This window comes from Salvia splendens, chromosome 16 (assembly GCF_004379255.2).
Source record: "Salvia splendens isolate huo1 chromosome 16, SspV2, whole genome shotgun sequence".
Lineage (NCBI taxonomy): Eukaryota > Viridiplantae > Streptophyta > Magnoliopsida > Lamiales > Lamiaceae > Salvia > Salvia splendens.
Window position 1 is genome coordinate 17,926,548 of NC_056047.1, and position 22,885 is coordinate 17,949,432.

Consider the following 22,885-nt stretch of genomic DNA (forward strand, 5'->3'; position numbering starts at 1 on the left):
TATCTTGTTCCATATTTTTGGTTTAAACTAGAAAAACATGGTTTATATTTCTGAAAATAAAACTTTTTTGTAAGGAAAAATTTAAGCATCTTTCTTTTGATTTTTAGTTGAATCCATAGTTTTGGTTTAAACTAGAAAAAAACATGGTTTATATTTCTGAAAATAAAACTTTTTTTGTAAGGAAAGATTTAAGCATCTTTCTTTTGAATTTTAGTTGAAAGTGTTATTGTCAATTCTTTAATTAATATTCCCTCTGTCCCCAAAGAATATGGACTTTGGGGTCGACATGAGTTTTAATATAAAATTGGTAAAGTAAGAGAGAGGTAGAGAGAAAAAGTAAGTAACGTATTGTTAGTGGAGAATGAGGTATCACCTCATTAGAGAGAAAAGACTTTCCAAAATTAGAAAGTATATATTCTTGTGGGACGGACTAAAAAGGAAAGAGTGCATATTTTTTAGGGACGAATGGAGTATAAGGGATTATAATGCAAATAAAAAGTACAACTATAATAGATAAATTTCTTGATTTTTACAAATGAAACAAATGACAAAAATACCTCAATCTTATACATATTTACAATTTATGTCAATTTATCACTATGTACTTAATTTGCATTAATTAGTCATTGTTTTTAATGAAACTTATTGTTATCAATTAGATAATTTAGATTAATGATGAGATACAAATCGAGCTTTAATTATTACTAATTAATAACCTTATACGCGGCTCCAGCCTTTTTATTTAAAATTTTCAATAAAAGAAGAAAAAAAGTACTGATTTTCACAACTAAAACAAAGACGAATGAAACTCGGAAGTGCTATAGGCTAGTAAGTAGTAACAAGGATTTTTATAAATCAAAGCAAAAGTCATCATAGATATTGTAGAGGGTGTAATACCCGCTTTTATTATTACTTTTTACTTTAAGATTTTGGTTTTGAGAACGGGCGAGTGATAGACCTTGAATAAAATACCATCTTTGTTTGAATTGATTTCGGTTGGAAATAGTAAATGTTTGAATCATTGCTGGTTAATTGTGTGGTGTAAGTAGTCGGCGAGTTTGACATGAGATCCGTCGATGGGAAAAGTTGGGCGTTTGTTTACAAGTACTTGGAATAACACCAAAGTACTAAAATAAAACACCACAATTTAAGCAATACTAGGCCTAACACTTTTATTTATTTTATTCTAACCCATTTATCTTATTCTAATTGAGCTACATTTATTCTTGCAATTTATCCTTAATTCCTGTTGAAAGATATGAGTATTATTCATTCAACTTGTTCAGAGAATTACAATAGGTATGCCTCCTTTAAATAGGCCAAGAGTTACATAAAATTGGCAAGATTTGCCATAATACTCATTCCCTAATTAATTTTTTTTTCCTTGCTTACCTATTTTCCTTACTTACATATTTTCCTTTCTAACACTCCCCCTCAAGTTAAGTAATGGGATTACCGATACTTAACTTGCCCAATACCTCATGGAAGCTTCTTGCATCGACAGCTTTCGTGAGTATATCCGCCAACTGATCTTCAGATCTCACAAAAGGAAGTTCTACCGTCTTGGCCTCTATATTGTCCTTGATGAAATGTCGATCCACCTCGACATGTTTTGTCCGATCATGCTGAACTGGATTTCCAGATATACTGATTGCCGCCTTATTATCACAGAACAACTTACATGACTTCTGTGAGTTTAAGTTCAACTCAGTCATCAATTTCCTCAGCCACAGAATCTCAGTCAACCCGCTCTTAATCCCTCGAAATTCAGCTTCTGCACTTGACAAGGCTACCACTTTCTATTTTTTGCTTCTCCACGTGACAAGATTTCCTCCCACAAAGGTAAAATATCCAGCAGTTGATTTTCTGTCATTTGGGTTCCCTGCCCAATCAGCATCCGTGAATCCATGAATCTCTAAATGTCCATGATTCTCGAATAGAATCCCATGGTTCGCTGTCCCTTTCAGATATCGAACAATCCTCAGTGTTGCTTCCCAGTGAGCTACTTGAGGTGCATGCATAAACTGACTAACTACTCCAACTGCATAAGCTATGTCGGGTCTAGTGTGGGATAGGTATATCAATTTCCCAACTAAACGTTGATATCTCGTGCGGTGAGTGGCTTTAGCTCCTTCAACTATCCGCAGACCATGATTCTGAACCATAGGAGTATCTGCTGGCTTACAGTCCAGTAGTCCTGTCTCGGTTAACAAGTCAAGTACATATTTCCTCTGACTGATGAAGATCCCCTTCTTTGACCTTAGCACTTCTATACCCAGAAAGTACTTTAGTAATCCCAAGTCCTTCATTTCAAACTCTGCAAACAAATTCTTCCTTAGCTTGCTTATTTCCTCTTCATCATCTCCCGTGAGAATCATGTCATCTACATAGATGATGAGGCATGTAATCTTTCCTTCTCTTTTCTTCAAGAATAATGTATGATCAGAGTTGTTTTGTTCATACCCATACTTCTTCATTGCCTCAGAGAATCTCCCAAACCAAGCTCTAGGTGACTGTTTTAGCCCATATAGTGTTCGTTTTAGTTTGCAAATCTTTCCTCCTTCGAAATCTCCAACAAATCCAGGTGGTGGCTCCATGTAAATGGGCTTCTTCAGTTCCCCATGTAAGAATGCGTTTGTCACGTCGAACTGATGTAGTGGCCATTCCCTGACTGCCGCTATTGAGAAGAGCACTCGAATAGTACTCATTTTTGCTACCGGTGAGAATGTTTCAGCATAATCAACTCCATAAGTCTGAGTGTATCCTTTGGCCACAAGTCTCGCCTTATACCTTTCAATCGATCCATCTGGCCTCCATTTGATAGTGAAGACCCATCTGCATCCAACAGTTCGAACTCCATCAGGTTTAAGACATACTTCTCATGTATTGTTCTTCATCAGAGCCCGCATTTCTACTAGCATTGTTTCTCGCCAGTGAGCAATTTTCATAGCCTCCTCGGCCGTATATGGGATTTCTTCTTCTTCGTAAAGTGCTGCTTCAAACGCCCTAGCCATTTCTGTTAGATTTGCTTTAGCCAGATTCGCCATAGAATATCGGCTTCTACTAATCCTCTCAGGACTGTATCTCTTAGCCGGGACCCCACGAGTAGTTCTGTTGGGGAGTATATAGCAGCCGGTATCACCATCAATTGATGCATTCTCATTCTCGTCTACACCAAAAGTGTCAGGAGTAATAACTGTATTATCTGAGCTAGTTTCAGGAATTACCTCGGATATCACTGGAGGAGGACTCGATTCAGGCGTAGGCGGTTGAGGAGGCTCTACAGCAGATGTGACTGACTCGGCAGTGACACTAGCTTGTTCTGTTGGTTCCACGTTCGAGATACTTGGATGTGGCATCGGAAAACTGAGGGGTCCAATTTTATCACACTCCCCCTGAACAGCACTCCCCCCGACCCCGAGGTTGGGTGTGATAGAAGTATTCACTTTCTAGAAAATTACAATTCATGGTTGTTATAACCTTCCTAGACCCCGGGTGATAGCATCGATAGCCCTTCTGATTTACCCCATACCCCAAAAAAACACATTTTATTGCACATGCAGAAAATTTTCCTCTTTCGTGTTTCGGTACATGCACATAAACGGAACAACCAAAGATTTTGAGCGGAAGTATGAGAGGTGGGGGAATATCAGTTAGGGATGCGAGAGTCTGCAAAAGAGTTTTCATACCCAAAATTTTTGTAGGCAAATGATTAATCAGGTAGACAACAGTGGCAACAGCTTCGGGCCATAAAAATTTAGGAACATTTGAGTCAAAAAACAGGGCTCTCGTGACCTCTAGGATTATCCTATTCTTTCGTTCAGCTACACCATTTTGTTCAGGAGTGTAAGGACAAGTAGTTTGATGAACTAACCCATTTTCTTTAAAAAAATCAGTCACGTCTTTGTTAACAAATTCCCTACCATTATCGGATCTAAGAATTTTGATCGTGGTTTGGAATTGTGTCTGGATCATTGTAAAGAAACGGGTAAATTTTTCAAAAACGTCAGATTTATGCTTCAAAAAATATACCCAAGTCAATCTAGTGCAGTCATCCACAAAAATGAGAAAATATTTAAAACCATGATCACCAACAATAGGAGCTGGACCCCAAACATCGGCATGCACTAGAGAAAAAATAGTCATAACACGAGTATCACTTGATCTAAAGGATTGTCTGTGGTTTTTTGCCAAAACACAAGATTCGCAAGTAATATCCTTAAAATGGGAAAACTTTGGAAAAAGCAATTTTAAATACCCCGAGGATGGATGCCCCAATATGCGGTGCCACAACCAAGCTTCCCGATTTGCAGATCCGTGAGCAAGCATCGCGGTGCCACCTTGTTGAGTAATCTCATCCACATAATAAAGACCTTGACGCTCAGTGCCACGCCCAATTATCCTCCTCGTCCTGATATCCTGTAATACACAGAAATTTGGATGCATTAGTAACGTACAGTTTAATTCTTTCGTCACGTGGCTGATAGACATAAGTTTATGAGATAATTTGGGCACATAGAGGCAATTTGTAAGCTTCAGGGTTGGGGATATTTCAATGGTCCACTCCCACCCACAGCGGTCAACTCTCCATCGGCAGTTTGAATTTGGCTTTTAGTTGCCCCATTAAATTCACAAAAATCTTTCAGATCGTAGGTCATAGTATCAGTTGCCCCACAATCAAAAATCCACTCACTCTCTTTAGGGTCAATTTTACTTTGGGCAATGCATGCAATAGGTATATTTTCCAAGGGTGCAAAACGATTTGGGCTTAAGACGGAACTTTCAGACAGTTTTGGGGTCAAACGTGGAATATAGTTTTTCTGGGGTCCTAACTGTAATTTTCGCGGGTCATATTGCATATATTCTGAACTATAAGGACCATAAATTAAATTACTCAAGCTTTGGGGTTTATTCTGAAAATCAAATTGGGGATCGGGGTTTCTCAACCCCAATCCGTTACCTCCATATGACCCGCCTCCTTTCTTCTCCGCAAAGGCTGCCTCGCCGGGCCTGCCGCCTCCACCCGGTTGAGGACCGGTATCTCCTGCTCTCCCACGGGTGTTAGTCATCTCCCTATTCCCTGCTCCTTGCAGAAATAATCCGCCTCCATCTTCGACTCCGATGGCTAATCGAGCTTTACCCTTTTGATTTTCATCCCACCATTCCGGAAATCCAACGAGGAGGAAACATGTATCTCGAGTATGTCTTTGTTTTCCGCAATGAGAGCACCAAAATTTTGATTTGTTGGGTTTGAAACCGCCTTGGCGATTGGGCTGTTGCCCGGCGGTTCGTGGTGGTGGCTGTTTTGGTCGCGGTGGTGGCTGGTTTCTGACGGCGAACCCGTGTCCGACTTGGCCCGATGATGATCCATCGTTGATTGCGCCGGTCTGGAGATCGATGTCTGCTGCCGGCATGATTTTCAACCGCGTAGCTTCTCGTTTTACCAGACCGTATGCGGTCTCAGCTGAGGGCAACGGGTTTCCTTGAGAATATCCCTTCGGATCTCGTCATATCTTGCATTCAAGCCTGTTAGGAATTTGAACAGCCGTCTTGTTGCTACATACGTTCGAAGTTGGCTAATCCCCTTGTCGCAGCAATCCACAGGTTGATGTTGGCATCGGTCAATTTCGACCCAGATTCCGTGGAGATGTCGCCAATATGTTTCTAGCCCATGTTCCCCTTGCACGATTCGGCCTGCCTTTTCCTCTAGATCGTACAACAGATATGGATCTGCAGTACTTTCGAATGTAGTTTGTAGGCTCTCCCACAGAGCTTGCGCGGTTTGGTGATGTGCAAAGTCGACAACAATTCCTGTTTCCACATTGTCAATTATCCATGAGAACACTGTCATATCGGCTTCCTCCCATTCTGTGTACCCCTTCATTCCAGGTTCCGGCGGCTGCGGTGTACCGGTGATATACCTGTTTGCTCGTCTTCCCACGATGGCTACTCTCATCAGCCGTTTCCATAGGGGATAATTTATCCCGTTGAGTTTAACGGCTAGAGTAACATTCTTACTCATCTTTAATCGTGTCTCCTCCATATTTGGTTTCTCTTCATCGTCTGACATGTTGCAGGTTGAAAATAACCGCCTTCTTGGTCGGGAAAGGTATTAGGCTATGATGATTTTGTTATGAGCCTTTGCTCTGGTACCATGTTGAAAGTTATGAGTATTATTCATTCAACTTGTTCAGAGAATTACAATAGGTATGCCTTCTTTAAATAGGCCAAGGGTTACATAAAATTGGCAAGATTTACCATAATACTCATTCTCTAATTAATTTTTTTTTCCTTGCTTACCTATTTTCCTTACTTACATATTTTCCTTTCTAACAATTCCCCCTTATTTTATCAGTCATTTATTGGTCAACATATCCTTCTCCAAATTCCATTTCATGCGTTGCATCAGCAATATCCCCATTCCCAAAAATTTCTCCAACAAACAAATCAACTTGTTATACATATATCCCTCCCCACAACCTCATCGGTAAGCATCCGCCGTTCCACAATTCCTAGGCAGATTTCTTCTCTTTCACAAAGGTAATTTCTCCTCAATCCCTTGAATAATGAAAAATCTCCTTACTTTTGATTCCATAACACAAATTCTCGAAATCACAGTGTGAAGGAGAAATTAAGTGAGTCGTGATCTTTTTCAATACATCCTCTTCTGCAAGTTTTTGCTTCTTCCGGAAGGTATATCCACAATTTCTGAAAGTCTCCGCATTCAATCCTATGACATGCTCTCACATAATCATAGTAGTTCACGAAATCGAAATTAGGCTCTTGTTCAATGTCTGGAAATTTTTGACTGATTCGTTCTTGATAAAGTTGCAAACTTTAATATCATTAGAACTTGTTCTCTTGTTTTCTCTTCCAATCTTAGTTCTGCAAATTTTGTCGGCCTATTAATAACTGAAATCAAACAATTAAGAAATTGAATTAAAGATTAGAAGAGGAAGGGGACGTATCTGTTGTGTGACGGAGGCGTGGCGATGACGCCGAGAGAAATGGATTGAGGGAGAGCTTGGTGTTGAGTGAATGATTTGTCTTCAATTGTAGAAGAAAGGCAGAGAGAGAGAGACGTGAGATTTAGTGAGAGGCAGAGAGTGTTGAAAATTTGAGAAGTAGGGAGAGAGAGAGAGTTCGCTGTTGGAATTTTGAAGAAGACAATATGGGGCTAGAGTATACTTTAATATTTCATCTTTCCTTTTTGCAAATGTGTAAATATGTATACATGTGTGGTGTGAAAGTAGTATATACGTGGTGGCTAGGAGTGTTAATGTTCAATTCTTTTAATTGTTATTATTTATTCTTTCTGTGTTGGATTGGGAGTATAAACGTGTACTGTGAGGGGGTATAATATGTATTTCTTGTTCCTTTATTTTGCTTGCATATGATCGGGTTTGGCCAGTAAATTGTTTGCCATGGGATTTTTGTTTTGAGCTATGTTAAGTTAATGCCCGACGAATGGAAGTATAATTATGTTGATGCTGTTTTGATTAATTGATGAGTCTGAGTTCTGAAATTTTGAGTTGACGTTGGAACGAGTTTGAGATATGAGGTTATGCTAAGAAAAGAGGAAGGATGCATGCATTGATAAATTTATTTATTTTGCAAAGTCTAATTTTACATGTCATGTTATTTCGAAAAGGGTGAACTTGTGCACATTGTTGCAGTTGGAACAAGAAAGTGTTGAGGAGTTAAGCTTTTGAGGTGAGCTTTCTTTTTAAATAAGGACTATGTCCTAAATATATTTTGATATGAAATGGAGGTGAAAGTGTTTGTCTTGCCATGTTTTTTTCGTTTTGATGGAACCTATCTGAAGTGGCTATGCCATGTATGTTTAATCGAATTCGGGTCCCAGTAGGGCCGCAAACCCTGCTCGGACTAGTGTACACCCCGTAGATCGTGCGCTATCTCTTTAGAGTTGGCCGGTCTAGTGACTTGGTTCGTGGCCACGTTCCTTGTCATGTATGTTCAGATATGGTATGGTGATGGTGGATGTGGATGGAAAATGGTTGCGCAACCGAACTTGTGACATATATTTTTAGTGTGCTTGGGTTCTTTAATTAAAACCCCCAAGGTCACTCGATTATGGCTTGACAAACTATATTTTGGCATGTGTCCACTGAGTGCATCAAGTACTCAGCCCTGCATATTTTTTTTTATGTGCAGATTGAGCAGCGACGGACGTGGTGGATGTTGAGCAAAGTCTTATAACAGAAATTTACACCACAAATGTTGAGTAACAACAATAACATACATATATTATCAATATAATAGTATAATATTTTTAATTGAGCCTCAAAACGCCGAGTTTGACTTGGTGGCCTGCCCTTCCTGGTAATTCCAAAATAAATATGCTTCTAAAAATAAATTCCAAAATAAATTCAGCCAGCCACTTCATTTTCATTTATCACGTGATATACACATAAGTATATTTCAATAAATAATATAAATTCCAAAACTTTATTTCGCCTAGTGTGAAATTTAAATATTTATTCAAACATAAAAGTCAACCAAAATGGCTGGACATATTATGCAACTGAACTAAAAACAGTTGAGCAACCAAATGATTACTTCGTAGTTTGACTATGGTATGATTAAATTAAATTCAATAGATATACTCCCTCCGTCCCGGACTACTCGCACATTTCCTTTTCGGCACGGAGATTAAGGAATGAGTGTATAGCAAAGTCAACAATTGCGGCTGTAGGTGATAATTTTTACTAAAAATGGAAAGAGTGCAAATAACTTGGGACGCCCAGAAAGGAAATAAGTGCAAGTAGTCCGGGACGGAGGGAGTATTATTTAAACATCATTTTTGCTACAAACCTTTTAATTAAATACGTAAGTAAATATGAAATTATACTGATTTGTGTTCATATTAAATAACATTAGGACTCCCTCCGTCCCAGTTCAGGAGTGCAATTTAGTTAAGGCACAAATTTTAAGAAATTATTGGAGTGTGTCAGTGTAATAATTGAAGTGAGGCAGTGGTTGTTGGAGTGTGTAATAATTGAAGTGAGATAGTGGAAAGTGAGATCCTTTTGACTTTTTGTAGGTAAAAAGTGTTTCTTTTGTTTTATTTTTTTGAAAAAAATGGAATTTGAGTGTAAATTTCATAAAAATGAGTTTAAATTTTATGTCCAAATATGATAAATTCTGGACTTTTAAACTGGGACGGACGGAAATAGCAAAACATGACTCTTAAACTGGGACGGATGAAGTACTATTTTGAATTTCGACTCTAACCAGTAACCACAAACTTGTAATATTGCAAACAACTCACTTCTAATATTGCAAACAACTCGAATATGATCAAGATAAAAATTACAACTCTATTTAGTTAAATGGGTTATAATTTAGAATTTAAAAATTAAATAAAGTGTTTTGACCCGCTACTTTTAATTTTATTTTTAGCGAAGGACTTCAATTTTCGAGTGTATTAGTATTAAATTTAGAAGACTTAGGCCAACTTGTACTAGATTTAATTAATTGAGCTGTCCAAATTATCTTCTAGATGTTAACAATATATTGAGAATATTTTATATACAAAAATCACGAGGATTTTTATAAAAAGTAAAAAGTAGTTGACGAAAAACGAAAAAAGAAAATAAAAATATTAATATACGGCGTAGACAGAAGGAAAGTGATTATGAAATTTATTGACTCTCTGTTCAAATATGTTTTCAACACTCCTAATTTCTGCATCTATTCAATCTCGATTTTCAAGCCCTATAAAAAATTCCCCCAATTCGTAGTCTCCCGTTCTACGATAAAGAGCTCACCATTTTTATCTGTTCAGATTCAAAATTCCCTTCATTTCTTGATTGCATCGCAGCTTAGATTTTGTTTTGGGGCTGAATAGAAATCGGCAGCTCTCTCGATTTTTCTCAGGTGTGCTTCGAAGCTTCCTTATACTAGCATTTGTTTATTTAGATGTGAAAAAGATTGAATTTTGGCGTTTATTGACTACTGTTTACTGCAATTCAGAAACCCTACTGGCTGAAAGATCGGGATAAGTGACGAAATCTGAGATTTGAAGATTTAGTTGGGAAATTATTTAGCTCAATTAGATTGGGGTTTTTCATCCGATTTGTTTGATCGATTGATAAGCTAGGGTTTTACTTGATTTGCATTTTGCTGAAGGAATTGGGGATTTATCGCTAAACAGGTTGATTTTGGTTCATCTTCTGTAATGGGTAATTGTTGTGCAGTACCGCAAACCTCGGATGAGCAGAAGCCAAACCCTTACTTTGATGGGAAACATGTTCCGAATGGTGGACTCAAATCTTATGTGTTAGAGAATCCAACAGGGCATAACATAGATGAGTTTTATGAGCTGGGGCGGGAGCTCGGACGGGGTGAATTTGGGATCACGTATATGTGTACAGATAAGAGCACTGGTGATATTCTTGCTTGTAAGTCGATATCAAAGAAGAAGTTGAGGACTAGAGTGGATATTGAGGATGTTAAGAGAGAGGTCGAGATCATGAAGCATTTGCCTAAGCATCCGAATATAGTGACGTTGAAGGACACTTATGAGGATGACAGTGCAGTGCACTTAGTAATGGAATTGTGTGAGGGTGGTGAGTTGTTTGATAGGATTGTTGCTAGAGGGCATTATACCGAAAGGGCTGCTGCAGCTGTGACGCGTACGATTGTTGAAGTTATTCAGGTGAGGATTTTTGTTGCTGGGGAGTTTTTCCGTTACATATTTTATTTGGAGTGCTATTTTCTTCTATTACATGATATCTGTTCTTCTAGTATTAGGGGTTGGGTAGTTTAGTTAGTATGAAGTGTTATAACATTTCTCTGAAAGGATTGAGAGTAGAATGGATTGAGGAATACTGATTCAGTTTAATAGTATGTATGTCATTTAACTTTGAACGTCTAGGTTTTTAGAGAAATTGGATTCTATTTGGTGTTATATTTTCTATATGCCATTGAGATGCAAAAAAAGTGTCTTATATACTAAGTGACTGGATATGATCTTTTGAGGTTGATGTATTAGTGCTTGTGATTTTTCGTTTCTTGTTGCTATTCATTCGATTATGCGTTTGAGGAACTATAGAAGCCCAGGTGGTTATTATTATCATTTGGTCCACTATTTCATCCTGGATTTTCTCTTTAGCGTGGAAATCTGTCTATGTGGCATCTATATTTTTGTTCTGCAAGCAGTGAAATGATTAAGTTGGGCTTCTTCGCAGAATTGTCACAAGCACGGGGTCATGCATCGTGATCTCAAACCGGAAAATTTCTTGTTTAGCAATAAGAAGGAAACATCGCCACTGAAAGCTATTGATTTTGGGCTGTCAGTCTTCTTCAAGCCTGGTAATGCCTTTGCATTCGACTACTCATTGTACAACCGGATATGAGGTCAATCTTTCATTCATAACTGATTCATTAGTAATTCTACAGGCCAGACATTTGACGAGATAGTCGGAAGTCCCTATTATATGGCTCCAGAGGTGCTTAAAAGGAACTATGGTCCAGAAATTGATGTCTGGAGTGCTGGTGTGATTCTCTACATATTACTCTGCGGTGTTCCACCATTTTGGGCTGGTAAGCTTCCATAGTATCTGTTGATGCAATAACACCGTCACCCTAATGTGGTACTATATGATTTTGGAGAAATTGACTGAATCCATGTATACTTAAAATGGTTGGCATATCTGGAAGTCTAAGATTCATATCATGTTCTTCATTCAGAAACCGAACAAGGAGTTGCCCAAGCGATCATTCGTTCTAATGTGGACTTCAAACGAGACCCTTGGCCCAAAGTGTCTGATAGAGCAAAGGATCTGGTGAAGAAGATGCTCAATCCTGATCCCAAAAAACGGCTTACAGCACAAGAAGTTCTCGGTAAATTACAGTGTACTCCATTTGATGAGCTTTCTGCGTAAACTGCTTGATCCTCCCTTATGATTTCCTTGCATCAAATATGAAGCCTCTTGACATGCATAATTCGTTTGACCTGTAGATCATCCCTGGTTACAAAATGCAAAGAGTGCTCCTAATGTTTCTCTGGGTGAAACTGTCAGAGCTAGGCTCATGCAATTTTCAATGATGAATAAGTTGAAGAAAAGAGCTCTAAGGGTACATTCTTGCTTTATAAATCGCAAAAGAGTTAGATCCATTGACTTGTACTCCCTCCGTTCCATAGTAATAGAGTCATTTCCCGTTTTAGTTAAAGTCAAACACATTTTTCCACACCTACTTTACTCTCTCTTACTTTTTTCTCTCTTCATCTCTCTACCTTTTTCATTTTCCACTTTATTCTCCCTTTACTGAACTCACCCAAAACAATTTTTCTTAATCTCCGTGCCGAAAAGAAACGCCTCCATTACTATGAAACGGAGGGAGTATTATAACTTGAACTACTGGCGCTCTCGCAGTTATCTCGTACTAAATTTCTCATTCAAATTTCAGGTGATTGCTGAGCATTTGTCAGTAGAAGAAGTGGCAGGAATAAAGGAGGGGTTCAAATTGATGGATACAAACAACAAGGGGAAGATCGACATCAATGAGTTGAGAGCTGGATTGCATAAGCTTGGTCATCAAATCCCTGAATCCGATCTCGTAGTTCTCATGGAAGCGGTGAGTGCCATTTTGACTTCAAAATTTAAGATTTCACATCTCCTCCGAAATGTTAGATAGTTTATAGCCACGTTCGTCGCAAAAATCACATTCATTCTCTGTCAAATTGGTTTATGCTGAAGTAACAATTCTCTCTTCTTTCAGGGTGATGTGGATAAGGATGGATATCTTGACTGCGCGGAGTTTGTTGCCATATCTGTACACCTAAGAAAGTTGGGCAATGAAGACCATCTGCGCAAGGCCTTTGATTTCTTTGATAAAAACGGAACTGGGTATATAGAGATTGAAGAGCTGAGGGACGCCTTCGCTGATGAGGCGGAAGCTACCAGTGAAGAGATCATAAATGCTATTATTCAAGACGTTGACACCGATAAGGTTAGCAACACTAGTTCATCTCGTCCCATTTCCATACATTCCATATGGGGCTGTTTAGAGCGTCGAGCTTTAGAACTGTGAGACACATATTGGGCGTTTACTCTGAGTAATGAGTTAGATCGTCAATACATATATAAACAAACTCTAAATCATCCGATCCACATTTAGATATGATCTTATATCATTTTGTTCCACATCTAAGAGGATTGAATGCGTTTCTTGTATTTCTGCAGGATGGTCGTATAAGTTACGAGGAGTTCGCTGCAATGATGAAATCCGGCACTGATTGGAGAAAGGCATCGAGACAATACTCACGAGAACGATATAACAGTCTTAGCTTGAAATTGATGGAGGATGGATCCTTAAATAAGAACCAGGAGTAGATAGATGAGAAGAACACTGACTTGCTTCGGCTTAAACGGAAAACCAACGATCGTTTCGTGATCAGAACGCAAGGACTTAAAGCGAAAAACTGAGTATGGTCTCGGCGCTAATTACTCCCTTCGTCCCTCTGAAGTAGAGGCGTTTCATTTTGAGCACTTATTTTGAAAAAATGATAATAAATAGTTAAAGTGTAGAGAGAGTAAAATAAGAGAGAGAATAATATAGATAAGTGTCTTCTCTATATTATTTCTCTATATTATTCTATATCTTACGTTACTTTTTCTATACTTTAACTATTTATTATTATTTTTCCAAAACTTGTGCTGAAAATGGAACGCCTCTACTGCAGAGGGACGGAGGGAGTATTTTTTTCTTTGATTGTATATGTTAAGATGGCTGGCTGCTGAGGATGACTATAAATAGGTCATTCATGTTCATTTTTACTCTGATTTGTGTGGTTTGTTTGTTGGTTGGTTGTAATTCTGGGATAAAGATTCACAGATATTAATGATCTTTCAATGTGTATGTTTCTGGTAAGAATTGTAATACCTTTTCTGTTGTATATAGACATATTATTCTTCACCTTTCAAAATTCTACAGGAAGTGGAACATTTTAATTCCATATAAATAGAGTACTCTTGAATAATTGATGTATTCCCTCCGTCCCACTCTAAGTGATATTTTCTTTTAGGGTCCACTCCATTTTTCAAAATAAAAAAACGTTACTTTCTCTACTTTTTTTTCTTTTTTATTTTATTCTCTCTCCACTTAAATTTCTTAACTATCCTAGTATTAAATAAAATCTCGTTTAAATTTTGTTTCTTATATTGAAAATTAATCCAACTGATTCAGTTTTTGTAAAATTAAACAAAGGAAGTATTTGTAATTTGTGTCACTTTAAATCCAATGTAATGTCATAGCACACTAGTGTTAGTAGTTAATCAAGAAAAGCATAAAGTCTTGTACATTAGATTGAACTGAACTTATTTATCAAGGAACTAACTGAATGCTCTCTTCTGTGATCACAGTTTACAGTGTAGACGATGTATTACATTTGCATATAATCTAATCAATGATAAATTAAATGCAAACCATGTCATTAAAATTCTTTATTCTCATTAAATAAGGAACATGGTTTTATAATATAAATCAACTCAAAACATGTTTTTCAATATATAAAATCAATAATCTCTACGCTTACACTAAAATCACGTTTTCAACTATAAAACTCTATCTAATTTCTGAATTGAGAGCCAAGAATCTAGAGATCAAACGATGAATGCAGTTCACCAGAAATCTTGGCAAGAGCAGATTCCATTGGCAAACTTGTGGAACCTAATTCTATCCCGAACGACAATTTCCCGATTGTACAACTTGCTTATAGTCTTTGTCACTTCATGACAGTCTTCGCAGACCCTAAGGTTCTTCACTACTCTAATAGTTACAGGCGCCTTCGTCTTCAACAGACCGTATGCAATGGCCAACCTCTCGCTGTGCTCCCAGAGAGCGTCCAGCTTCTCCCCGTCACCAACATTCTGCAAAACAGACGCAATCCAAGGTTCATGCCCGCTGGCCTGAACCCTCCCCGACACTTTGCGTAGGAACTCGGTTATGGCCTTAGCTTCAGGATGGGACCAATCGCCCACCACAAACTCATGCACATGTCCGTTGATTTCAATGGAGCTGCACCCTGGCACAGCTTTGATTCTTCTGTCTCTCATCTGCCTTCTAACGCTACTCATCTTAACCCAATCTGACATAGAAGCATACAAGCTCGAAAGCAGTATATAATTCTCTGCGTTATGTGGCTCTAACTGAATAAGCTGCTTTGCTACTTCCTCGCCTTTGTGGAACATCTTGTTCTTCTTGAAACTAACCACCAATGTCCGCCATATTGCTGGGTTAGGAGCAATGGGCATGCTTGCCACAAATTCGTATGCCTCTTCTGCCTTGTTTGCGCGACAAAACAGATCAACCATGCAGCCGTAATGCTCCATAGAAGGCTCCATCCCACAGTTAAGCATGCTCGACCAATACTTCCTCCCCTCGGCTACAAGCCCACCATGAGCACATGCCGACAACACTCCAATAAGTGTCACATGGTTAGGCTCAACCTGAAAAATATTCAAAACGCTGAATGTTACAAACTACTACTCATGAAGAATGGTTGCCAAGATCTAACACAAGCTGAGACTAATTTGAACACTGAACACATTGAGAGAGAGAGCATTTCAATCACAAGAAAGCACAAACCATTCATGAAGAATGGATGCCAAGATTGAACACAATCTGACACTATCCATGCATCAGCACTAACTGAGGCTAAGCAACTAAATTTTTTTGAAAATGGATCACAATTAGCTAAACCAACGAGGCAATAATCACTAACCATTAGCAAAAAGATCTAAACTTTACCATTCTCTAATCCAACAAACATCACTACAATAACTAACTCCTCTCCATTACCTGAGCTTCCCCCATTCTCTCAAACAAATCCAACGCCTCCTTCGCCATCCCCGAGATGGCAAATCCAACAATCATAGAGCTCCACGCCTTTGCATCCCTAACCGGCATCGCCTCAAAAACAGCCCGCGCCTTCTCAATGAACCCACACTTGGCGTACATACTCACAAGCGCCGTGCTCACCTCAAGGTCATTCTTAATCCCGTTCTTATCAATAAACATATGCAGCCATTTCCCCAAATCAAGCGCCCCAGCCATCGCACAAGCAGAAATCACACTCACCATCGTTACCTCATCCGGCTCCACCCCGCCTTTCTGCATCGCCCTAAACACCTCCAAGGCCTCATTGACCTTCCCAACCCTAGCATAACCCCCAATCATCGCGCTCCACGCCACCACATTTCTCTCAGACATTTCATCAAACACCTTCCGCCCCAAATCCACCTCCTCGCATTTCGTGTAGAAATTGAGCAACGACGTCTGAACAAACAAATTCTCCCCCAATCCAGACGCAATCGCGTGCTTGTGCACCTGGCGGCCCTCGTCAAACGCCGCCAGAATCGAGCAGGATTTGAACACGAAGGCGAAAGTGAAGGTGTTCGACGCCGGGAATTTGGACCTAATCAATCTCCGGAAGAGGAGAATCGGCTCCAGGGAGGGGCTATGCTGCAGGAATCCACGCATGACGGTGTTGTAGGCAAAGATGTTAGGGCAGCGGAGGTGGAGGAGGAGGCGCTTGGCGTATTGGGCGTTTTTGTAGGCGGCGAAGCAGAGGATTTTGGAGAGAGAGAAAGCGTTGGTGGAGGGAGAGATGAGGGGATGAGTGAGAATTTGGGCGTGGATTTGATCGAGAACTCTCATATTGGGACATTTTTTGATCAGTAATGCCAATCTCTCTTCTTCTTCTTCTTCAGCCAGCTTTCCTCGTTTCAGCTTCTGCTGATTTCAAAAATCCCTTCTTTTTGCTACTGTAAAACTCAAAGTTTCGGTTTTAAAACTGGACTTTCTCAATTGTGTTATCAGCCCAATATCTGGCCCAGCCCAAATAATCATGTCATGTACAGTAGTTATGTGTTTCAGTAATGAGTTACAGTAGTATATAAAATTTACTTTTGTTATTGTAAATATTCACAAAAATAGTTACAAACGAAAAAAATAAGATAAATGAGGTCGGTGGTATTGTATTATTGTTAATTCACGGTTAAAAAGTTTCTGAGCAGGTAAAGTTCAAATAGGCAGTATTTACTCACTTGAATAAAATTCGTATATGTAATCTCACACGTGTCTAATTTAATTTGCATTCGAAAACTTCAAGTAAAAAAATGATGATATCATCTCCCAATTAACCCCAAAACTTGTATACATGTACAAGGTAGGTATGCATTTGTCACTATATATCCAAATTTTGTTACTACACAAACAAATTAATCATTTCATTTGGTAGCTCCAGAAAGAGAGTTAGATATGTGCAATGCAAATAATATTTTGAAATTGTTGATTGTGTATGTTTGTTTAAGGCTTTAAGCTCAATTTGCACCAACAGCCTCCATCACTATGATGATGATGATGATGATTTCCCAAACAATTTATTCCAACAAGAATTAGGGTATGCTCTTGGTGGTTATCCCTTGGATATTAGTCATGCTGAGCTCACTATTCAAATCCAACCATGGAATTCAGACAGTAGAAGAGTTTCCAAGACTGCTAATGTAGTAGATTTTGGAGCTAAAGGTGATGGAAAAAGTGATGATACTAAGGTAATTAAATAGCTAGTGTATTACTTTAATACATCTCAAATTGATTACAATTTTTACTTAATTATGGGTATTATATATTTTCAGGCTTTTCAAAGTGCATGGAAATCAGCTTGTTCATCCAAGGAAGATGTCACTTTTGTGGTACCAAACTACAAAAATTTCCTCTTGAAACCATCAAGATTTTTAGGACCATGCAAATCCAACATAACTATCAGGTCATGTTTGGTTGCCAGGATTCTATCTGAGAAAGTAATCTGATTCCTTAAATTTTAAATTCTTGTGTTTGTTTTCGGTTTTAATCAAACTATGAAAGTAATCAAAATCCTGAAACAAGGAAAGTTAGTACAACTTTCCAAGATCATGAATCCTAACTTTTCTGAAGTATTCTTTTTCCCAGTTTTAGGATTCTTATATATTTAATGCAATATAGTACAGTTTATCATCATCATCATCATCATCATCATCATCATCATCATCATCATCATCATCATCATCGTTATTATTTATTACAATGTTTTAAAAATATTTTAAAAGTATAAACCATACTTAATTTCAGGATAGTAAATAACTATAATTCAAATTTCATAATTATAACTATATTATTAATATTTATTTTATTTTTATTATTATCATAATAATAATAATTTATTAAATAATTAAATATAATTATAATTATATAATAATATAATAATTATTAATTTATAAATTAGTAATTAACAATAAAATTGTAGTGAAATTTTAAATTATAAAATTTATTCAATTAAAAATTAAGTAAATATAATAATAATAATAATAATCTTATTTATTATTATATTATTATATATTATGATGTATAATCCATATTTAAACTATTCATCGTAATAATAAATAAAATAATTATTATCATTTGTAATTAATAATTTATTAAATAATATGTATTATTATTTTTTATAAATAAAAAATGATAAGTATATTTTTAGTTTAGTGTTTAAATCAAATATATACTTTCAAATCTTGATATTTTCCAAACACGAGAAAGTAAAGTTATTAGAAATCATATTCCCGGGATTCATTTTCCCAGGAATCATTTTCCTTGCCAACTTTACTTTCCCGCCAACCAAGTATGTAACTATGTATTTATTACTAACATGTTTGTACTAGTATAGTACTACGGAGTACTACCTCCGTCCGACATTAGAAGTCATATTTGGTTTTTTGCACTCATTTATAAAAATAATAATATATAGTTAAAGTGGAGAAATAGTAAAGCAAGAGAGAGAAAAATGTAGATAAGAGTCTTCTCTCTCTTATTTTATTATTTATCCACTTTAACTATTTATTATCATTTTTATAAAATGAGTGTTGAAAAGCAAATGTGACTCCTAATGTGGGACGGAGGTAGTACTATAGTAGTAATATGAAGAGGGTGATGGAGAAATCAAAGTGCAGATAGGTGGAACCATCGTAGCATCCGATAATCATCGAGCCGATTATAGCAAAGATAGGAGACACTGGCTTATTTTCCAGGGTGTTGATAATCTAGTGGTGAGAGGTGGTGGAACTATCAATGGCAATGGCAATGGCAATGGCAATGGCAATATATGGTGGAAAAATTCTTGCAAAATTGACAAGTCTAAGGTGATGTGAAACTAGTTTTGTTTCTTAATTATAGAGACTCTTTTTTTTTGCGTGACATTTTCTATTTCTTGCATATTTAAGACTAATTTGATATAATTTCTCTTTCTCTATCTCAGCCTTGGAAGGTTGCTCCAACGGCATGCATACTTTTATTTGAATATATTTGATACGATTATTGTATAATTTGTATTAAATAGTAAAATTGGATGTAGGCACTACGAGTGCAAAAATTTGGTAGTAAAGCATTTGAGGATTGAATGCCCCAGAAAAGAGTCCTAAGAGCATCTCCAATGATCGGCTAGCGGACCAGCTAGCCGATTCCCGGCGCTAGCCGGTCGCTAGCCGAACCATTGTAGGCGGCGAGCGGCAAAACGGCTAGCCGATCGGCGAGCTCTAGCTGATTCGCGGGCTCTAGCCGATCCGCTAGCCGCCATGGTAGGCCCGGAATCGGCTAGCCGGTTTTTTTTAATTATGTAAATTTTTATAATTTACTTTTTTTAATTTAAATAAAATTATTGCATTTTCCCGTATCTGTGTCGTAAATTTAATTCCGTATTTGCGTGATTGAAATTTTTTATTTTGTAATTCCGTAATTCGTGTGTGGAAGAGGGGGTTTTTTAATTATGTAATTTTTTTATAATTTACTTTTTTTTTAATTTAAATAAAATTATTGCATTTTCCGGTATCTGTGTTGTAAATTTAATTCCGTATTTGCGTGATTGTAATTTTTAATTTTGTAATTTCGTAATTCGCATGTGGAAGAGGGGTTTTTTTAATTATGTAATTTTTTTAATGAACTTTTTTTAATTTAAATGAAATTATTGAATTTTCCCGTATATGTGTCGTAAATTTAATTCCGTATTTTGTGTGATTGTTAATTATTTATTTTTAATAATTTTGTTTATTGTGACTGGGCTATGACTGGGCTATTGCTTATCCAGTTGTTTGTCCTGATGATGTGGCATGAGGAGTTTTAGTGCTGATGATGTGGCAGAAGGAGTTTGTGGCTGAGCTATTCTTATTGGAGATGCTCTAATACAGATGGAATTCAATGTCGCAGACACTCAGGCCATGTTTGGTTGACGGCAAAATAAAGTTGACAAGGAAAATAATTCCTGGGAAAATGAATCCTGGAAATATGATTCCTAATAACTTTACTTTCCTATGTTTGGAAAATATCAAGATTTTAAATTTTATACTATTTGATTTAAACACCAAACTAAAAATATACTCCTACTTATTACTATTTTTATTTATAAAAAAGAATAATAACATAAAATTTTTAATAAATTATTAATTACAAATGATAATAATTATATTTTTATATTTATTATTAGTTTAAATATGCACTATCCATCTTAATATATAATAATATAATTGTAATTATAGTTACGTGGAGTATTATAATCATAAATGATTATAATAATAATTATTATGATTATTTTAATTATAATTATAATATTTACGGATAATATAATTGAATAAATTTTATAATTTAAAATTTCACTATGACTTTATTGATTAATTATTCATTTATAAAATTATTATTATTAATTATTATCATATAATTTGTACTATTTTATAGTTATATTTTAATTATTTATTAAATTATTAATTATTATTATGATAATTACAAATATATATAAATATTATAATAATATAGTTATGATTAGGATAATATTAATTATAGTTATTTATTATACCTAAATTAAGTATGATTTATAATTTTATGTCATTTTTAATACATTGTAGTAGTAATAATAATAATAATAATAATAATAATAATAATAATAATAATAACAATTGTAATAATAAAACTATACTTATATTGCATTAAATATGTAAGAATCCTAAAACATGAAAAAAGAATACCTAAGAAAAGTTAGGATTCAGAATCCTGGAAAGTTGTACTAACTTTCCATGTTCTTGGATTCTGATTACTTTCCCAGTTTGATTAAAAACCGAAACAAACACAAGAATTTAAAATTTAAGAAATCAGATTACTTTCCCAGACAGAATCTTGGCAACCAAACATGACCTCAAGGTATTCTAATTTCTAATTGTATCATAGCCACTGGTATGTAGTTTTTATTAAATATATATAGTGATATTTTTCATTGTTTGTTAACAAAATTGTGTGATGATGCAAGGGGATGATTGCATCTCCATTGTTAGGTTATCAAAGAAGGTTCAAGCCACATTTTTACATGTGGGCCCGGCCACGGCATCAGGTTTGGACTCCATCCGTAATAAAACACATGTTTTTATTAAGACATATTTTAAGAAATTGTTTTACTTTAAAAAAAATTGGTGAAAAAATTAGTACTACAATGTATATAGCATTTTTATAGCATATTATTAGTTTTAGAGTAAAGGTCCTAAACACATTACCAAAATAATGAATTTAGCTAAAAACATCAACGTTTTGAAAAACGAGTCCATAACAAATGAAAATGTCGCCGAAGTAGTCATTTTCTTGACGGTTCCGTAAAAAAGTAACGGTCAACGCTAATTGCACAGTGGCGTGACCGTTAGTTTTTTTTTTTACAGAACCGTCAAAAAAAGGACCACTCATTTGTTATGGACCTTTTTTTTCAAAAAGTGAATGTTTTAGACCAAAATTGACATTTCCTCTTAATTTTATACTATAGAATGTGATTGTAATGAGTTGTGTCTTTTAAAGACGGACATCCCAAATAGCAAAATGCATATTTTATTCACGGACCGGGGGAGTAGTACTTATTTATTGGACCAGTGAATTAAATATCGTGTTTCTTGATTTTGAAATCAGCATTGGAAGTTTAGGGGCTGGAAATTCAGAGGCTCATGTATCAGATGTTGTGGTGAACAGAGTAAACTTTTCTGGAACCACAAACGGTGTTAGAATCAAGACATGGCAGGTCTCTCTAACTCTTCCTCTTTGTCTCACACACACACACCTCAACCAAAATACTAAGTTGAAACATGTATGTATATAGGGCCGAGTTAGAGTAATACTAATTTACAGTAATAACTAATAACTTTCAATTGAGGGAGGATATGGAAGTGCAAGCAATATCAAATTTCAGAATGCACAGATGCACAATGTGCAAAAATCCCATAATCATAGACCAAAACTACTGTGATCAAGATGACCCTTTGCAAACAACAGGTGAAAATGTGACAAGAATTTTTAGTAAAAAAAATCAAAGCTCAATCTAGCTAAGTACCATTTCTTATAATTTCAGAAATCAGCTGTGAAAATCAGTAACATTCTGTACCAAAACATAAAGGGCACGAGCGCGACGGAAGGGGCGGTCGATTTCGAGTGCAGTAAGAGCCATCCATGCCAAGAAATAGGGGTGGACAATGTGAGGTTGGGAGGGACAAATGGTGGCAAATCTAAAGCTGTATGCAAGAACATCCATTTGAAGAGCATTGGAACTGTTTCACCTCACTGCCCTTAAATTTTTAATGTGCTATTTATAGTTATTAGTACTACTATATAGGATTTGTAACTTAGTTATTGGTGTAAATTATCAAGGAAATTGTTGAATAAATGTGTAGTAGTATAAGTAAGACTAGCTATGTATTAGTATGATTAAACATGTTATCAAACTCTTTTTCATTAAAGTACGAGACTGGCTTTAAGATATCAGTACTAAGTTATCACTATATATTACATTGCAGATGATCTTATTAGTTTT

General features: G+C 36.3%; 2 protein-coding genes, 1 long non-coding RNA gene and 1 pseudogene across 4 annotated transcripts; 3 read left to right on the top strand and 1 right to left on the bottom strand.

Moving 5' to 3' along the window:
• Positions 1-6,217: 6,217 nt before the first annotated feature.
• Positions 6,218-8,297, top strand: LOC121770882. Of its 2 annotated transcripts, XR_006043871.1 has the most exons (4): positions 6,218-6,540; positions 6,619-6,693; positions 7,652-7,713; positions 8,176-8,297. It is a non-coding gene; the product is annotated as an uncharacterized LOC121770882 (long non-coding RNA). The 2 variants fall into 2 exon arrangements; XR_006043870.1 differs by having other exon boundaries at positions 6,218-6,693.
• A 1,298-nt stretch (positions 8,298-9,595) lies between these two features.
• LOC121772388 (calcium-dependent protein kinase 32-like) lies at positions 9,596-13,899 on the top strand. Its single transcript, XM_042169471.1, has 9 exons — positions 9,596-9,900; positions 9,997-10,681; positions 11,214-11,337; positions 11,425-11,568; positions 11,716-11,868; positions 11,987-12,102; positions 12,436-12,603; positions 12,748-12,978; positions 13,212-13,899. The coding sequence occupies exons 2-9, from the start codon at positions 10,202-10,204 to the stop codon at positions 13,359-13,361; spliced, it is 1,566 nt and encodes a 521-aa protein (XP_042025405.1). The 5' UTR covers positions 9,596-9,900; positions 9,997-10,201; the 3' UTR covers positions 13,362-13,899.
• A 586-nt stretch (positions 13,900-14,485) lies between these two features.
• LOC121772531 (pentatricopeptide repeat-containing protein At5g48910-like) lies at positions 14,486-16,773 on the bottom strand. Its single transcript, XM_042169666.1, has 2 exons — positions 15,829-16,773; positions 14,486-15,476 (listed from the first exon to the last, which is right to left on the bottom strand). The coding sequence occupies exons 1-2, from the start codon at positions 16,684-16,686 to the stop codon at positions 14,649-14,651; spliced, it is 1,686 nt and encodes a 561-aa protein (XP_042025600.1). The 5' UTR covers positions 16,687-16,773; the 3' UTR covers positions 14,486-14,648.
• Positions 16,774-17,188: 415 nt separating this feature from the next.
• LOC121770294 lies at positions 17,189-22,645 on the top strand (annotated as a pseudogene).
• Positions 22,646-22,885: the final 240 nt, after the last annotated feature.

Excerpts from the sequence above, each read along its gene's own strand:
- LOC121772388 (XM_042169471.1), top strand. The coding sequence starts at position 10,202 with ATGGGTAATTGTTGTGCAGTACCGCAAACCTCGGATGAGCAGAAGCCA. Across the intron at positions 10,682-11,213 it reads CGATTGTTGAAGTTATTCAG|AATTGTCACAAGCACGGGGT; the intron begins GTGAGGATTTTT and ends GCTTCTTCGCAG. Across the intron at positions 11,569-11,715 it reads TGTTCCACCATTTTGGGCTG|AAACCGAACAAGGAGTTGCC; the intron begins GTAAGCTTCCAT and ends TTCTTCATTCAG.
- LOC121772531 (XM_042169666.1), bottom strand. The coding sequence starts at position 16,686 with ATGAGAGTTCTCGATCAAATCCACGCCCAAATTCTCACTCATCCCCTC. Across the intron at positions 15,477-15,828 it reads AGAGAATGGGGGAAGCTCAG|GTTGAGCCTAACCATGTGAC; the intron begins GTAATGGAGAGG and ends AATATTTTTCAG.